Below are 14,525 nucleotides of genomic sequence, written 5' to 3'. Positions count from 1 at the left end.
TGTTTTCTGGCTTTGCTCTAAGACTTCCGTCTGAGTCCACCTGTATAATCCTCCTAGAGTCTCCTGTGTTACATCCCTTTCTCTTCTGCTTCTTTTCATGGAACACATTTAATTCCATCGGAACACATTTTATGATAGCTTTTTAAGAAAGGTTGCTTGAGAAATAGTGTGTTTTTAAAAAAAAAAAAATTATTGAGAGGGCTCCCATCCACTGGTTCATTCCCCAGATGACTGTGGCAGCCAGGCTCTGGGCCAGGCCGAAGCCAGGATCCTGGAACCCAATCTAAATCTCCCACGTGGGTGGAAGATACTCAAGTCCTTGAGCCTTTGCTTGCTACCTCCTTGGTCTTCATTAACAGGAGTGGAGCTGCGACTCCAAACCAGGCACTCCGTTAGGGGATGCAGGTGTCCCAAGGTGGCATCTTAACTGCTAGGCCAAACACTTGCCCCAGTGTACTTACTATTTTTTTTAATGTTATCTGTCTGGAATGCTTCCTGCTGTCATAAGTGATGGATATTTTGGCTGCATATAGAATGCAAGGTTATTTTTTAAATTATTTATTTGAAAGGTTAGAGTTATAGGAATAGAGAAGGAGAGATAGAGACATCTTCCATCTGCTGGTTCACTCTCCAAATGGCTGCAATCGCCGGAGCTATCTGAAGCCAGGAGCCAGGAGCTTCCTCCAGGTCTCCCATGTGGTTGCAAGGGGCCCAAGCACTAGGACCACCTTCCACTGCTTTCCTTGCATTAGCAGGGAACAAGATCGAAAGTGGAGCAGCTGGGACTCAAACCAGCGCCCATATGGGATGCTGGTGTTGCAGCTGCTTTATCTGCTATGCCACAGTGCCAACCCCAATGCTGTGCTTTTTTGTTTTTTAAGATTTATTTATTTATTTGAAAGAATTACACAGAGAAGGAGAGGCAGAGGGGAGAGAGAGAGAGGGAGGGAGAAGGAGGGAGGGAGAGGGGGAGGGGGAGAGAGAGAGAGGGAGGGGGGGAGAGAGAGAGAGAAGAGAGAGAGAGGTATTTCATCCGATGGTTCACTCCCCAATTGGCCAGCTGCACTGATCCGGAGCCAAGAGCTCCTTCTGGGTCTCCTACGTGGGTGCAGGGGCCCAAGGGCTTGGGCCGTTTTCTACTGCTTTCCCAGGCCATAGTTGAAAGCTGGATTGGAAGTAGAGCAGCCAGGACTTGAACTGGAGCCTGTATGGAATGCTGGCACTGCAGGCCGTGGCTTTACCTGCTATGCCACAGCACAGGCCCCTAATGCTGTACTTGTAATTTACAGTCTCTGTTTGTATTATTTCCCCTTGAAAACTTGTAGGATCTTCTCTTTGTCCTTGGTATACTGAATATGCCTTGGTTGCTTAGTCCATTTTATGTTGCTACAACAGAATACCAGAGGCTGGGTAATTTATACAGAAAAGAAACTAACTTCTCACAGTGCTGGAGGCTCAGACGTCTAAGGGCATGGCCCTGGCATCTGGGGAGGGCCTTTGGACAGCCCTGTCCATGCTGGGAGCCTGGAAGGCAGAAGGGCAGGTGAGACTGCACTACAGTGAGAGGCACGAGGAACTAGGCGTCCTTTCCTTAGAGAGCTCCCGTCTGCTGCTTCACTCCCCAAAGACCCGCAACAGCTGGAGCTGGGCTGGACTGAAGCCAGAAGTCCAGAACCTGATCCAGGTCTTCCACAGGGGCGGCAGGAACCTGGGTACTTGCGCTATTACTCCTGCCTCATGGGGTCTGCAGCAGTAGGAAGCTGGAGTCGGGAGCTAGATAGAGCTGGGGCTCAAACCCAGGCACTCTGCCACAGGATGGGGTCCAGTGCCTGCCTCCTGGGCTTGCTTTTATAACCATGCCCTCTTATGATAACCAACCCCCTTCCAGGATGATGACAATCCATTTAACCCGAGCCCTCTTGATCTAACTACTTCCCATTAGGCCCCGCCTCCCCAAGCTGTTGCACTGGGGATAGAGGTCCACTGAGAGCAGAAGTCCTGATGCCTCATTCTATTGTGTGCAGTGGGATTCCTCTGTACCCTCCTTGGGGGATTAGAGAACAGGATTGCTCCAATCACTCTCCTAGGGTTGCCTTCTCTCCTGGGGCACTGGTTGGAAAGGCTGTTGAAATAGCTTCCCTGGGGGTGATCAGGCAACCTGGCCTGTGGATGGAGGGGAGAGGGTATTTGCTCCTCCGTTTACCTTAGTGAAGCCCGCAGTGCTGTGGCCCATTCATGATAGAGGAGCTTGGCCAGCACCAGACCCACTGAGGGAGAGGGTGGTGTCCGCTCTGCCCAGTGTCTTGGCCAGCCCTGGTTATTTTTAGATGTCCTGTGAACACTCAGGAGGGCTTCCTGGAAGGCTGGTTCCAGGAACGTAATTCAGGGGAGGAGGGCGGCAGTTTCCGCCTTGGGCTCAGTGGCCCTCTCAGGAGGGCAGAGCCGTGTGAGTCAGGAGGTCCCTCTTGGAAATTCCCTCTGCGGGGGATTTGAGGGTGTGGCCAGAACGGGTGCCACCACCTCTGTGAGGCCTGTGCCAGCTGCAGAGGCGGCCTGAGTTCCCCCACACTGGCCTCGGTCAGCTGTGGGGTCCCTCAGCAGCCTGCTGGTAGGGCCCTTGGCAATGACCCTGAGACAGGCTGGCTTTCGAGACTGTAAAGGGGGCGGTGGCTACAGGTCCCTTCCATTCATTCAGATTCATCAGGAACCCAGAGCCATGCTGGAAGACTGTGACCAATTATGTAGAAGCTGAAATCCTCCCACGCCGGGCAGGGGGTGCCAGCTGCCCACTCAGCAGCCCCGTGGGTGGCCTCCGGGCAGTGTGGCTCTGGCTTCTTCCAAAGGTGCCCAAGCTGCCTGCCTGCTCTTATCTGTTTAAGTTACTGTTTTAATCATACATATCTATGGATACAGTGTGACAATTCCACGGGTGCTTTTAATGTGATGATCAGATCAAGTTAGCATTTCTTTCTTTTTTTTTTTTTTTTTGACAGGCAGAGTTAGACAGTGAGAGAGAGAGAGACAAAGAGAAAGGTATTCCTTCCGTTGGTTCACCCCCCAAATGGCCACTATGGCCGTGGCGCTGTGCCGATCCGAAGCCAGGAGCCAGGTGCTTCTCCTGGCCTCCCATGCGGGTGCAGGGCCCAAGGACCTGGGCCATCCTCCACTGCACTCCCAGGCCACAGCAGAGAGCTGGACTGGAAGAGGAGCAACCAGGACAGAATCTGGCGCCCCGATGGGACTAGAACCGGCGTGCCAGCGCCGCAGGCGGAGGATTAGCCAAGTGAGCCGCGGTGCCGTCCCAAGTTAGCATTTCCATCTCCTTAAATGCCTTACCTCCTTGTGGGGCAAGGTGCCAGGAACTTTGCCTGCTACGGAGACACACGCTTGCCCTGTCATGGCGAACTTGAGCCTCACGGAGAGGATCTATGACTCGGCAGTAACCACTTTTGGTTTACATTTTGTTTTGATTTGAGGGAGCGAGAACCCTGATCTGCTGGTTGACTCCCCAAATGCGTGCAATGTGGGGGCAGGGCCAGGTGGAAGCTGGGGCCCCAATCTGGGTCGGCCACGTGGGTGGCAGGGATCCAAGTCCTGGAGCCATCACTTGCCGCTCCCAGATGCACCTCAGCTGAAACCTGGACTGGCTATGCAGCTGGACCCAGGCACCCTGATGTGGGATGATGTGGGATACGGGTGTCCTAGCCTGGGGTTTTTAACCTTGTTTCTTTCTGCTTCCCCATTCACAGCAGAGGAGCCCTCCGAAGCGCCCCAGACCCCAGAGCAGCCCTTGCTGACGGAGACCACCACGGAGCCCCCGCAGCTCAAGCTGACGCCCCCGCCACTGCCAAAGCCGAGCAGGCCCACGCCCCCCAAGGACCCTAAGCGGCGGCCGCACGTAGAGCAGCGGCCTGTCCTGCCCAAGCGGCCCTTGCAAGAGATGCTGCCCCCGCCGGCCAAGCCTGGTTGGACTGGGCTGCCCTTCCTGCCTGGCTCCACTGGCGTCATCATGGAGACTGGAGAGGCCGGGCCTCCGGGGAGGATGGGCGTGTCGGGCAGGGGTCTGCCCCATGGGGTGGACGGCCAGACCCGGCTGGCACCCATCCCCAGTGCTGAAGGCTATGCGGGTGCCCCAGGTAATCTTCTGGGGGACATGGGCGGGAAGGCACAGTGGGACAGCGGCAGGCAGCCTGGCTCTGCTGCCATGGGGTTTCTGGGGGCCCAGGGCCCAGGCTTCAGAGGGCCAGGGCTGGAGCGTTTACAAGGCTGCTGCTGGCCTGAGGACCAGTGTATGCCGATGCAGCCGAGGTGGCACCAGGACAGCACGGTACCTCGTACCTGGTGTCTGGAAGTACAGCTGCCCCAGGCCGCCAGCTCGCAGACCTCCCCAGCAGGAAGGCGTCTGGGACATGAACCGCAAGTGGACTGGGAGCCTGCCTAGAAGCAGAGGCGGGCGCCAACAACACAAGCTTTGGGGGCTGGCATTGAGCTCCTTCCTGCACTGCGGGGTGCGGAGTAGGGCAGCCTGGGGGCTACTGAAGCCTGAGGGAGAGAAGCCTGGTTCAGTGCCTGGCTTGGGAGTGCTCCTGGGAGTGTGAACATCGGGCTGCCGCCATCCTGGTGGCTGTGACGGTGCAGAGTAAGGTGGGAGGGGAAGGGGGTATTTGTACGCCAGGGATGAACCGGGTCTCAGTCTCTGTAGCCCTCCTGGCAGTACTGGGAAGGCTGGGTTCACAGATGAGCAATCCGAGGCTCACGGCTCTAGCATGTGAGCACCTGATGTGGCTTGGGGCAGGTCGTGTCAACTGCTATAGGGCAACGAGGACATTTGCTGCCTTTTGAATGGTGGCAGCGTCTCCTGTTAGTGCCATCCTCGTGTTGTGGATGCTTCTACTCTGCCGGCTGTTTATTGGCCCGTGCATGCGTGCATGCTCTGCCCACCCAGTCAGTATTGCACTCGGTCTAGTTGAAGGCAGAGCTTTTCAACAGCCAGTGCTGTTACAGGCAAATGTGTTACTGGCGTGTCTGACTCCGTTCGCAGCCTTCGCCTCCCTGGCCTGGGTCCGAGGCTCCAGGGCCCCTTCTGCTTGCACTCCCGTAGCCAGTTCACCACTCTCAGTGCTACCTTCCCTGCCCAGGGATGAGCAGCCCCGTGAAGAGGCAGGCACCGGGGTGCAAATGTGCCTGTTTCTCAGAAGGCAGCTGAGTGGTGCCTTTCTCCTGTGTCTGTTTAAGGATGAAGATTCACTTGAGCCTATGAGGAGAGGGAGAGAAAATGGGGGTTCAGGAAAGTGAGCTATGTAAGATTTTGACATTCCATTCCTTTTGCTTTTCAGGGTACCCCAAGTCGCCTCCTGTGGCCTCCCCAGGTACGTCCACCAGGAGCCCAGGCACAGGGGGACACTTCTCCCTGTCCTGGCCTCTTCCCTCCAGGCTGCAGCACCAGTGGGGTGCAGGGACCAGCCCTTCCTTGCCCACCAGCCCTGGGACAGGCCCCTGCTGACTGCAGTGGACCAAATCCCCTAAGCGTTTACCCTGCAGAGAGGCTGGGAGGCAGGCCCAGGACAAGGAATGTTCCCACCTACCTCATCCCACTCCCTGGGGGCTCACTGGGTGGGCCTCTGCCCTGTGTGGTCCCAATGAGCTTCCGGGGGGCCAGGCTTCAGTGCTCACCAGTCAGGAAGCAATGCCCTGATGCATCCTGCCAGGCGCACGGAGTTTCTCTGACAAGAGCCTGTCCCCAGTGCCTGGATCCCTCGGCTGTCCCGACTGCTGATCTCAGACCAGGCAAACCCTTGGGCCCTAGGCTTCAGGTGGTTTCTATCAGCAGCACTTAGCATGCTCAGAGCTGTGGCCTGCAGGCCTGAGACGTCCAGGCCATGACACCTGCCCATACCCTGGAGGAAGCGCCCACCAGGACGGCACAGTCACATCCTCTTTCTGCTCCAGGGGTGCCGGTGCCGTCTCTGGTGTCTTTTTCCGCTGGGCTCACCCAGAAGCCTTTCCCCAGTGATGGGGGTGTCGTCCTCTTCAACAAGGTGCTGGTGAACGACGGGGATGTTTACAACCCCAACACCGGTGAGTGCGGTCTCCCTCCTGCTTCTCCCCGGGGGCAGGTGGGCCTGCCGTTTTCCTGTGGGTTTTCTGCAGGGTTCCCAGCTCGGGGCTGCAGGCGCCTCCGGCTCCAGGCATGAGTGGAGCCGCATTCTCTGGCCATGAGCTCAGCATGTTCCTTGGTTCTCACTGCCAGAACTGCCTCGCTCACTTGTTTTATGGCTGTTTGCTAACAGCGCTCAGCTGGCTGTCACCCCTCCCTCCCAGTTCTTCTCTAGGGATCTGACGGTCACCTTAACAGCCCCCCCCCCCCACGGGCAGGTGAGCGACTCCTTTGGTGCTTAACGTGAATGGACTGTGTTCTCTCCAGAAGGGGCCTCATGCTCTGGAACAGCATCACTGAAAATGAACTTGAGCCTGTGTGCAGCACTTATGTTGGGCCCTGCCTGCAGCCCTGGGCTGTTTCTAGGGCCTTCAAGGGTTGGCCTCCTTCCCTGCAGCCCACCCCTGTTCCTAGGCTGCTGTCCCCTCCCTGGGTCCCCGGCAGCCTGGGAAGCAGGGCTCCTGGTGGGTCTGGGTTGATGGGGCAGAGCTCCTGAGGCAGCTGTGGTGACGTGGGTTCCAGCCAGTTCCTGTAACCTCGTGGATACTGTGTTGGCTCATGCCAATGCTCCCCTGCCAGGGAGGCTTCCTGCTTTGTAGGACTAGCCTTCACCTTCTTGCTCACCCCGCCTGAGCATGGCCTGGCTCAATCCCACCTGTGCTTAGGGTAGGTGGAGAGCGTGACAGTCACCTGCAGAGCCTGGACAAGCAGGACTCAGGGTGCTGCACACCCTGGGAGTGAAGCGCACTGACCCATGGTTAACCTGCTCCCCTGGCTCCGAGGCGCTGAGGGAGAAGAGGTGCTTGTGGTCATCTCAGTCGTGACTTCCTGGCCCTGACTGGCGGCGGGCCCTCTGCTCAGAGCTGCCATGGCCCTTGGGGTCCAGGTCACCTTCCTGTGCGTCACTCGGCTGGGGGCTGGCTGTACACGCAGGTCAGGTAACCCCGGTGAGCAAGGATGGTGAGCTGTTTCTCTCACACCCAGAAAGACAGCCGCATGGAGTGGGTCCTCAGTTGAGTGAGGCTGAGAGACAACTCCTGGTTTACTCCCCAAATGTCTGCAAAAGCTGGGAGCAAACTCAATCCAGGTCTCGCACATGGTGGCAGGAACCCAACCAATAGGGCCTTCATCACTGCCGCCCAGGGTCTGCATCAGCAAGAAGCTGGAGTCAGGAGATGGATAAAGAAACTCAGTCCAAGTACTCTGATGTACGACTGGAGCATCTTCACCAGCCTTGTAGCCATTTGGCTAAGCACTTGTCCTTAAAATCATCTTTTAAACCTTCTCCCAGAGGTAACTGTAGGGCTAAAGACTTAAATAGCTTAGTATGTTCTTTCAGAAAACAGGACCAAATGCTTTCCAGCTCAACTTAAGAGACTGACAAAACCCTGATACCAAAACCTAATCATCATAAGAATGAACTTATGGGTGAAAAAAATCCCTAAATATGCAGCAAATCAATTCAGGAAAAACATAAATGAATCATTAGCATTTTTTTTTTTTGACAGGCAGAGTGGACAGTGAGAGAGAGAGAGACAGAGAGAAAGGTCTTCCTTTGCCATTGGTTCACCCTCCAATGGCCGCTGCGGCCGGCACGCTGTGGCTGGTGCATCGCGCTGATCCGAAGCCAGGAGCCAAGTGCCTCTCCTGGTCTTCCATGCAGGTGCAGGGCCCAAGCTCTTGGGCCACCCTCCACTGCACTCCTGGGCCATAGCAGAGAGCTGGCCTGGAAGAGGGGCAACCGGGACAGAATCTGGCGCCCCGACCGGGACTAGAACCCAGAACCCGGTGCGCCGGTGCTGGATTAGCCTATTGAGCCGCAGCACTGGCCTGTGAATCATTAGCTTTTCCTTCTCTTTTGTGCACCTGTTCTACAGTTGAAATTTGAGCACATGACCATCTTTTCATTTCTAATGCAGGACACCCTTAAGCATTTCTTGATGAATTCCTTCAGGCTTTGCTTGTCATAGAAAAGTCTTCATCCTTAATTTCTGGAGGCTCCCTCTGCTGGGTATACAGAATTCTTGGCTGGCAGGTGTCTGTGTGGGTGCTGTTTTCCCCAGGACTTTGAATATCTCATCCCATTTCCTCCTGGCTGTAAGGTTTCAGCTGAGATGTCTGTAGCTAATCTAATGGAGACTGTCTTATAAGGGACTCTTGTTTTGAGATTTCTATCTTGTATTTTGGACTCTTTAATATGCCTCAGAGGTGATCTTTTTGAATTTTTTAGGAATCCTTTGGGCTTTTTGGACCTGAATGTCCATGTCTTTTCTAAGACTTGGAAAGTTTTCAGCAGTTACTTCATTGACTAGGATTTTTTTTTTTTTTTTTGACAGAGTTAGACAGTAAGAGAGACAGACATAGAGAAAGGTCTTCCTTTGCCGTTGGTTCACCCCCCAAGTGGCCACTACGGCCAGTGTGTTGCGGCCAGCGTGTGCGCTGATCTGAAGCCAAGAGCTAGGTGCTTCCTCCTGGTTTCCCATGCAGGTGCAGGGCCCAAGGACCTGGGCCATCCTCCACTGCACTCCCGGGCCACAGCAGACAGCTGAACTGGAAGAGGAGCAACAGGGACAGAATCCGGCGCCCCAACCGGGACTAGAACCTGGGGTGCCGGCGCCGCAGGCGCAAGATTAGCCTAGTGAGCCACAGTGCTGGCCGATTTCTTTTTTTAATTTTTTGAGAGACAGAAAAAGATCTTGCACCTGGTTTATTCCCCAAATGGCCACGGCTTGGCCAAACCAAAGCCAGGACCCAGAAACTCCATCCTGGTTTCTCACGTGAATGGTCGGGGCCCAAGTTTCTTGGTCATCTTCCACTGCTTTCCCATGCCCGTCAGCAGGGAGCTGGGTTGGAAGCAGAGTAACGGGGACTTGAACTGGTGCTCACATGGGAAGTTAGCACTGCAGGCAGTGGCTTAACCCATTATGCCATGATGCTGGTCCCCGACTAGGGTTTCCCCCTTTCTTCTGTAACATCCATAATGGCATCTCACAGGTCTTGAAAGCTTTTTTTTTTTTTTTTTTTTTTTTTTTAAGAAGACATTTATTTATTTGAAAGGTAGAGCTACAGAAAGAGAGATAATATCTTCCATCTGCTAATAGCTGCAATGGCTGAGCTGGGGCAATCTGAAGCCAGGAGCCTCTTCCAGGTCTTCCACGTAGTTACAGGCACCCAAGTACTTGGGCCATCCTCTGCTACTTTCCCAGGCACATTAGCAGGGAGCTGGATCAGAAGTCGAGCAGCCAGGATTCAAACCAGCACCCCTATGGGATGCCTCAGTATCAGCTCCACTTTTCTATGTGGGTAGCAAGGACCTAATCACCTGAGCCACCATCCTCTGCCTTCAGGCTCTATGTCAGCAGGAAGCTAGAATCAGGAGCAAACCAGGACTCAAACCCAGGCATTTTGATGTGGGATATGGGCAGCCCAAATGGCATCTTTAAGAAGGAAAAAAAATAAAAATAAAAAAAGGATCTGTCTCTCCCTCTGACTTCCAAATAAATCTATCTGCTGGTTCAGTCCCCAAAAATGAACCAGACAGGTGCTTCATCTGGGTCTCCCATGTGGATGGCAGAGGTCCAAGCACTTGGACCATCTTCTGCTGCTTTTCGCAGGCTGTTAGCGGGGAGCTGGATCAGAAGTGGAACAGCCAAGACTCAATCTGGCACCCATATGGGATGCTGGTGTTGCAGCAGCTTCCCCTGCCGTGCCACTCCAGTCCCTGCAAATGACTTTTTTTGGACAGGCAGCATTACAGTGAGAGAGAGACAGAGAGAAAGGTCTTCTTCCGTTGGTTCACCCCCCAAATGGCCGCTGAGGCCGGCGCACTGTGCTGATCCAAAGCCAGGAGCCAGGTGCTTCCTCCTGGTCTCCCATGCGGGTGCAGGGCCCACACACCTGGGCCATCTTCCACTGCCTTCCTGGGCCACAGCAGAGAGCTGGGCTGGAAGAGGAGCAACCGGGACTAGAACCCAGGGTGCCGGTGCCGCAGGCGGAGGATTAACCTAGTGAGCCGTGGCACCGGCGCAAATGGCATCTTAACTGCTGTGCCAGATGCCCTCCCCTCAGCTGTATTTTTAATTCACTGAGTTCTCTAGTTCCAAAACTGATGGTTCTCTATTTGAATTTTTCATTAATATAAGGGATTGTTTTCCTATTACTGAATTGTCTATACTATCTCATTAAGTTTCTGTACAATTTTTTCTGGATTCTTTGTCAGGTAATTAGTTGACTATCATTTATGGTCTTTGCTAAAGTTACTGGGTTCTTTTTATATGCTTCTTGTGCCCTACCATGGTTTTTGTGCATCCAGTGAGTCAGCTGGTTCTACAAAGTTTATAGAGCGACTTCCATTGTAAAAGACTTTCTGATGGTGATATGTCCTAGGGTGTTGGTTGGACATGTTGTGTCTAACATCCAGGTGGGTGCTTTAGTGGATCTGGTGTAGCCTCTTCGGCTGCAATCCTGTTAGTGTCTCCATGTAGGCTGGGTTGCTGGTGTTGTAGCACCGGCTAGGATGCAACTCTCCCAGGACAATTTGCTAGGGGCCTTGTTCACAGTGCCCATCAGTTTCTGTGGATCCTGTGAGGGTGGGGCAGTCTCTGTGGACTCAGGTAGGTGTGGTACAGTGTGCTTAGGAGCAGGATGGGGGCCAGGCTGTGCCCATGTGTCCAAATGAGTCATCTCTTGGGGTCCAGCGGGGAGGCTGGTTATTGGGAGCTGCAAAAAAGCTGCTTCCTAGGGCCCCGTGAGGGGTGGGTCTCAAGCTGGCTCTCTGAGGCAAGAGGGTGTAAGACCTGCAAGGGTCCCCGTGCTCCCCAGGAATAACTGCCTCAGCTGCCTATGGCAGGACTGGGGACAGCAAGGGCTTCTTGTTACCCGCTCACCACCAAGCAAGTCCCTTCTGGTACACGGCTGATCTTGAAATGAGATAGCAAATGTCAAGTGTGTAGCTCTCTTCTTCCTAGGGCCACCGTGTATCTGTAATGCCTTACTCTGTTGCTCTGGGTGGATGCGAGAGATGTTTCTCTGTTGTTGCCTGCAGTTGGGGGAAGGGTAACGTGGGCACCTCTCTCCTCCCTCCTCCAGTGCATCATCACTACGCTACAATCAGGCATTATGGTCTCTCACCTGGCTTCCCAGCTCTTGTCAAGGTAGACAGGTTCGTGAAGAGCTGCTGTTCAAACTGGTGTCTCTGGAGATGACTGGTGGAGGATGTTACAGCAGAAGTCAGGGAGTCTCGCAGGAGGAATGGGTCAGTGGCAAAAAGCAGTGAGCTGCCATGGGCTCCTGCGGCCTCACTGCTGGCTGTGGCGTCCAGCAGCCAGCCGTCCCTCTACAGGGGTGTGAGCCCAACTATCCTGGGCTGGCCAGTGCTTCAGTGCCAACACCAGGGCAGTCCCGGGCAAGCTAAGATGTTGCTTCCCCCACCCCCCACACCCAGGCTAACTTAAACCCTCTGTGCTGTGACTGTACCAGATAAACACCAGTGCCTTTCTCCTCCCAGGGATCTTCACGGCTCCATACGATGGGCGCTACCTGATCACTGCCACCCTCACTCCCGAGAGGGATGCCTACGTGGAAGCAGTCCTGTCGGTGTCCAATGCCAGTGTGGCCCAGCTGCACACAGCTGGGTACAAGAGAGAGTTCCTGGAGTACCACCGGCCCCCAGGGGCCCTGCACACCTGTGGGGGCCCAGGGGCCTTCCACCTCATCGTGCACCTGAAGGCAGGAGACGGGGTCAATGTGGTGGTGACCGGGGGCAGGTTAGCCCACACGGACTTTGATGAAATGTACTCCACATTCAGTGGGGTTTTCTTATATCCTTTCCTTTCCCCCCTTTAGGGTGGCTGGGGACAGATAAGGGGAAAGTAGTTGTAAAAACTCTGAAGCCTTAATATATTCTGTTTATGTATGTAACTGGAGCACTGGTCTAGATCTTTCTATGTCCCACCGTCTGCCCCCAAGATAAAGGCCTTACCTCACTGTCAAGGTCACCAGCCCTTCCAGGTTCCAGGCACGCAGCGAGGAGCAAACTCATGGCGAATGTGGGCGCTGATTTTTCTGTCACTGTAACTGCACAACTGGAAGGCTTGGAAAGGTCCCCGTGCTGGAAGCCGGTTCCTCCTCTTGTGTCTTTGTGGCCTCCATCTCATTCCGAGGGTTCCTGGGCTGAACCCACACGGTGCTAACCACTGAGGCTCACGCTGCTCCCTATAGAGCCAAGCCGTAGGATCTGTCCTGCTGATGGAGGAAGAGCTGCTGCATGGAGGCTGGTCGCCTGTCCTTCGCCGGAGCGTCACACCACAGCCAGCTGTCTGTATTCACACTGTGCACAGGAGAGAAGTGTAAACACTGAAATGCTGAAGTGGTCTGAGCCACCACCCAGAGACCTAGCGTTTCCACTTGGGGCTCTTCCATGCCTGAGTCACCATTGCTGCCAGGGACTTATCCCTGCTCACCTGGGCCTTGGTCCAGCTACAAAGGGCGATGGATGCACTTGAGACTGTTTATGAAGCTTAATGGGCTCCTTAAATGACATGTACAGTTGAAGTGCAATGACAGGGAGTGCCAATAAAGATGTAAAACCTCTTCAAGTTACTTATGTCTCGTACGTTATGGATTGGGAGTGAAAAAGCAAACTGTAGAAAGGTTAACTTTTAAAAAATGGCAGTACAAAGTGATCTTGCATTAACTAATCTTCAGCCGTAACACTGTTACCCATCAGTACCCAAGCTGGATGCTTGGGTTTTGCTTTTGGCTTGTAAAGATGGACCAGATGTGCTTGGAGGTCAAGGCCCCTGTGTGATCTGGCACAGGATGGCTCCTCCAGGGGATGCTGGAAACTTGCATGTAATCAGCAGCTGCCCAGGCTAATGAGCAAATCCTCATTGCTCCACTGCACAGCGCGCTGGCAGACACAACTTTATGAATTCTCAGGTTCCTAAGCAACAACAGGCCCAACATAAAGCTGATCACACACGGAACACTGAGAGCATGTAGGAGGCAGGATCTCCCCAGAGCTGGCGTGTGCTTGTTCTGAGGGGGTGGGGGCCAGGCACAATGATCTTTCACCAACAGCCCCAGAAACTTCCAGGCACAGGAGATCCTTGGTTCAGGGCAGTTTTTGCTACTCAGTTTTGGGAAACCTGGTCAGTCAAGTACCCCCGGGGCCCCTGGACAAGGTTTGGATGGCAGAAACAAAAGCTCTGATTTCCTTGGCCTGTATTGAGCCATGGAAAGAGGCTCTAACGCTGCAAAATGCTGACTTTCAAGGTCTGTTTGCAAATGAAAAGTGCAGGTTCGTCACCACGCCCTTCAGAGTTCTTATCTGTCCACCCCAGCTGTGGAAGAGGGAGCAGGAACTACAGGTCTGCGGTTTTACTGTTAAAATTTGGACCCCTCTCTCCAGGAGGGGCCAGGGATAACGGCCTCCTCACCCCTTGTTTCTGCAGCTGGGGAGCTGTCAGTACCCCTGGCTGTCCTAGAAATGACTCATGGAAAAAACCCAACACAGCAGAGGTTTTTAGGAAACCCAGCTGGCAAGTGCATGTGGTTTCACCCTCCTCTCCATGGACTACTCTCTTGTTAAGAGAGATTACTCAGTCCAAAGGGGACACCTGGGCAATGGCTGAAAAGGCAGGGGCCAGAGAAGGTAGAGAAGTGTTCTCCCCTTTTACTACTCTATCATAGAAGGCTCTCCAGAGCATTAAGTATGACCTGGTCCTTTTCTCTCAAGTGAATCCTGACTCATTTACTGACAAAAGTTTTGGCTCTATGCATCTGAGGCAGGCAAAACAGAACAAGCCTGATTTACAGCAGGATCCTGTATTTACTCCAAAATAAATGATGAAGGATGGTCCTGGCCCATTTAGGAGACACAGCTATAGCAAGGCAAGACCTTTTGGTATAGCCAGAAAACAGCAGACAGCTGAGCTCAAGGGCTGGGAGTGGGAAGGTGGGCTCTGAGGCAGCCCCTAAGAGAAGCCAGCATACCGGGACTGGTATAGTGGCCCAGTGGGTTGGGCTGCTGACTGCAATGCTGTCATCACATATGGGTGCCGGTTCAAGTCCCAGCTGCTCCACTCCTGATCCAGCTCCCTGCTAATGTGCCTGGGAAAGCAGCAGAGGATGGCCCAAGTGTTTGGGCCCCTGTACCCATGTAGGAAACCCAGGAGCTCCTTGTTTTGGCCTGGCCTATGCAGTCATCTGGGGAGTGAACCAGTGGATGGAAGATCTGTCTGTCCTTCTAACACTGCGTTTCAAATACATAAATCTAAAGGGGTGTGTTGACCTGCTGAACCTGACAGCTCTCAGGGCCACTTCTTTATAATCAAACTTCTGGTCTGAGCGCTTCCATTCTATTGCC

General features: G+C 54.0%; 1 protein-coding gene across 1 annotated transcript in view; it reads left to right on the top strand.

Annotated features, from left to right (window-relative positions):
- The window catches only part of EMILIN2 (elastin microfibril interfacer 2), a 63,853-nt gene extending 51,105 nt beyond the window's left edge, over window positions 1–12,748 (top strand). The window contains exons 5-8 of the mRNA XM_062201418.1: window positions 3,750–4,136; window positions 5,337–5,369; window positions 5,950–6,078; window positions 11,664–12,748. Of these exons, the coding sequence (XP_062057402.1) occupies window positions 3,750–4,136; window positions 5,337–5,369; window positions 5,950–6,078; window positions 11,664–12,001 (887 nt within the window). The 3' untranslated portion in view covers window positions 12,002–12,748. The remainder of the gene's footprint in view (window positions 1–3,749; window positions 4,137–5,336; window positions 5,370–5,949; window positions 6,079–11,663) is intronic.
- The last annotated feature ends 1,777 nt before the right edge of the window (window positions 12,749–14,525 follow it).

This window comes from Lepus europaeus, chromosome 9 (genome assembly GCF_033115175.1).
Source record: "Lepus europaeus isolate LE1 chromosome 9, mLepTim1.pri, whole genome shotgun sequence".
In the NCBI taxonomy this organism is placed as follows: Eukaryota; Metazoa; Chordata; class Mammalia; order Lagomorpha; family Leporidae; genus Lepus; species Lepus europaeus.
The sequence above is the reverse complement of the archived record's forward strand: the minus strand, read 5'-3'. Positions and strand labels throughout refer to the sequence as shown.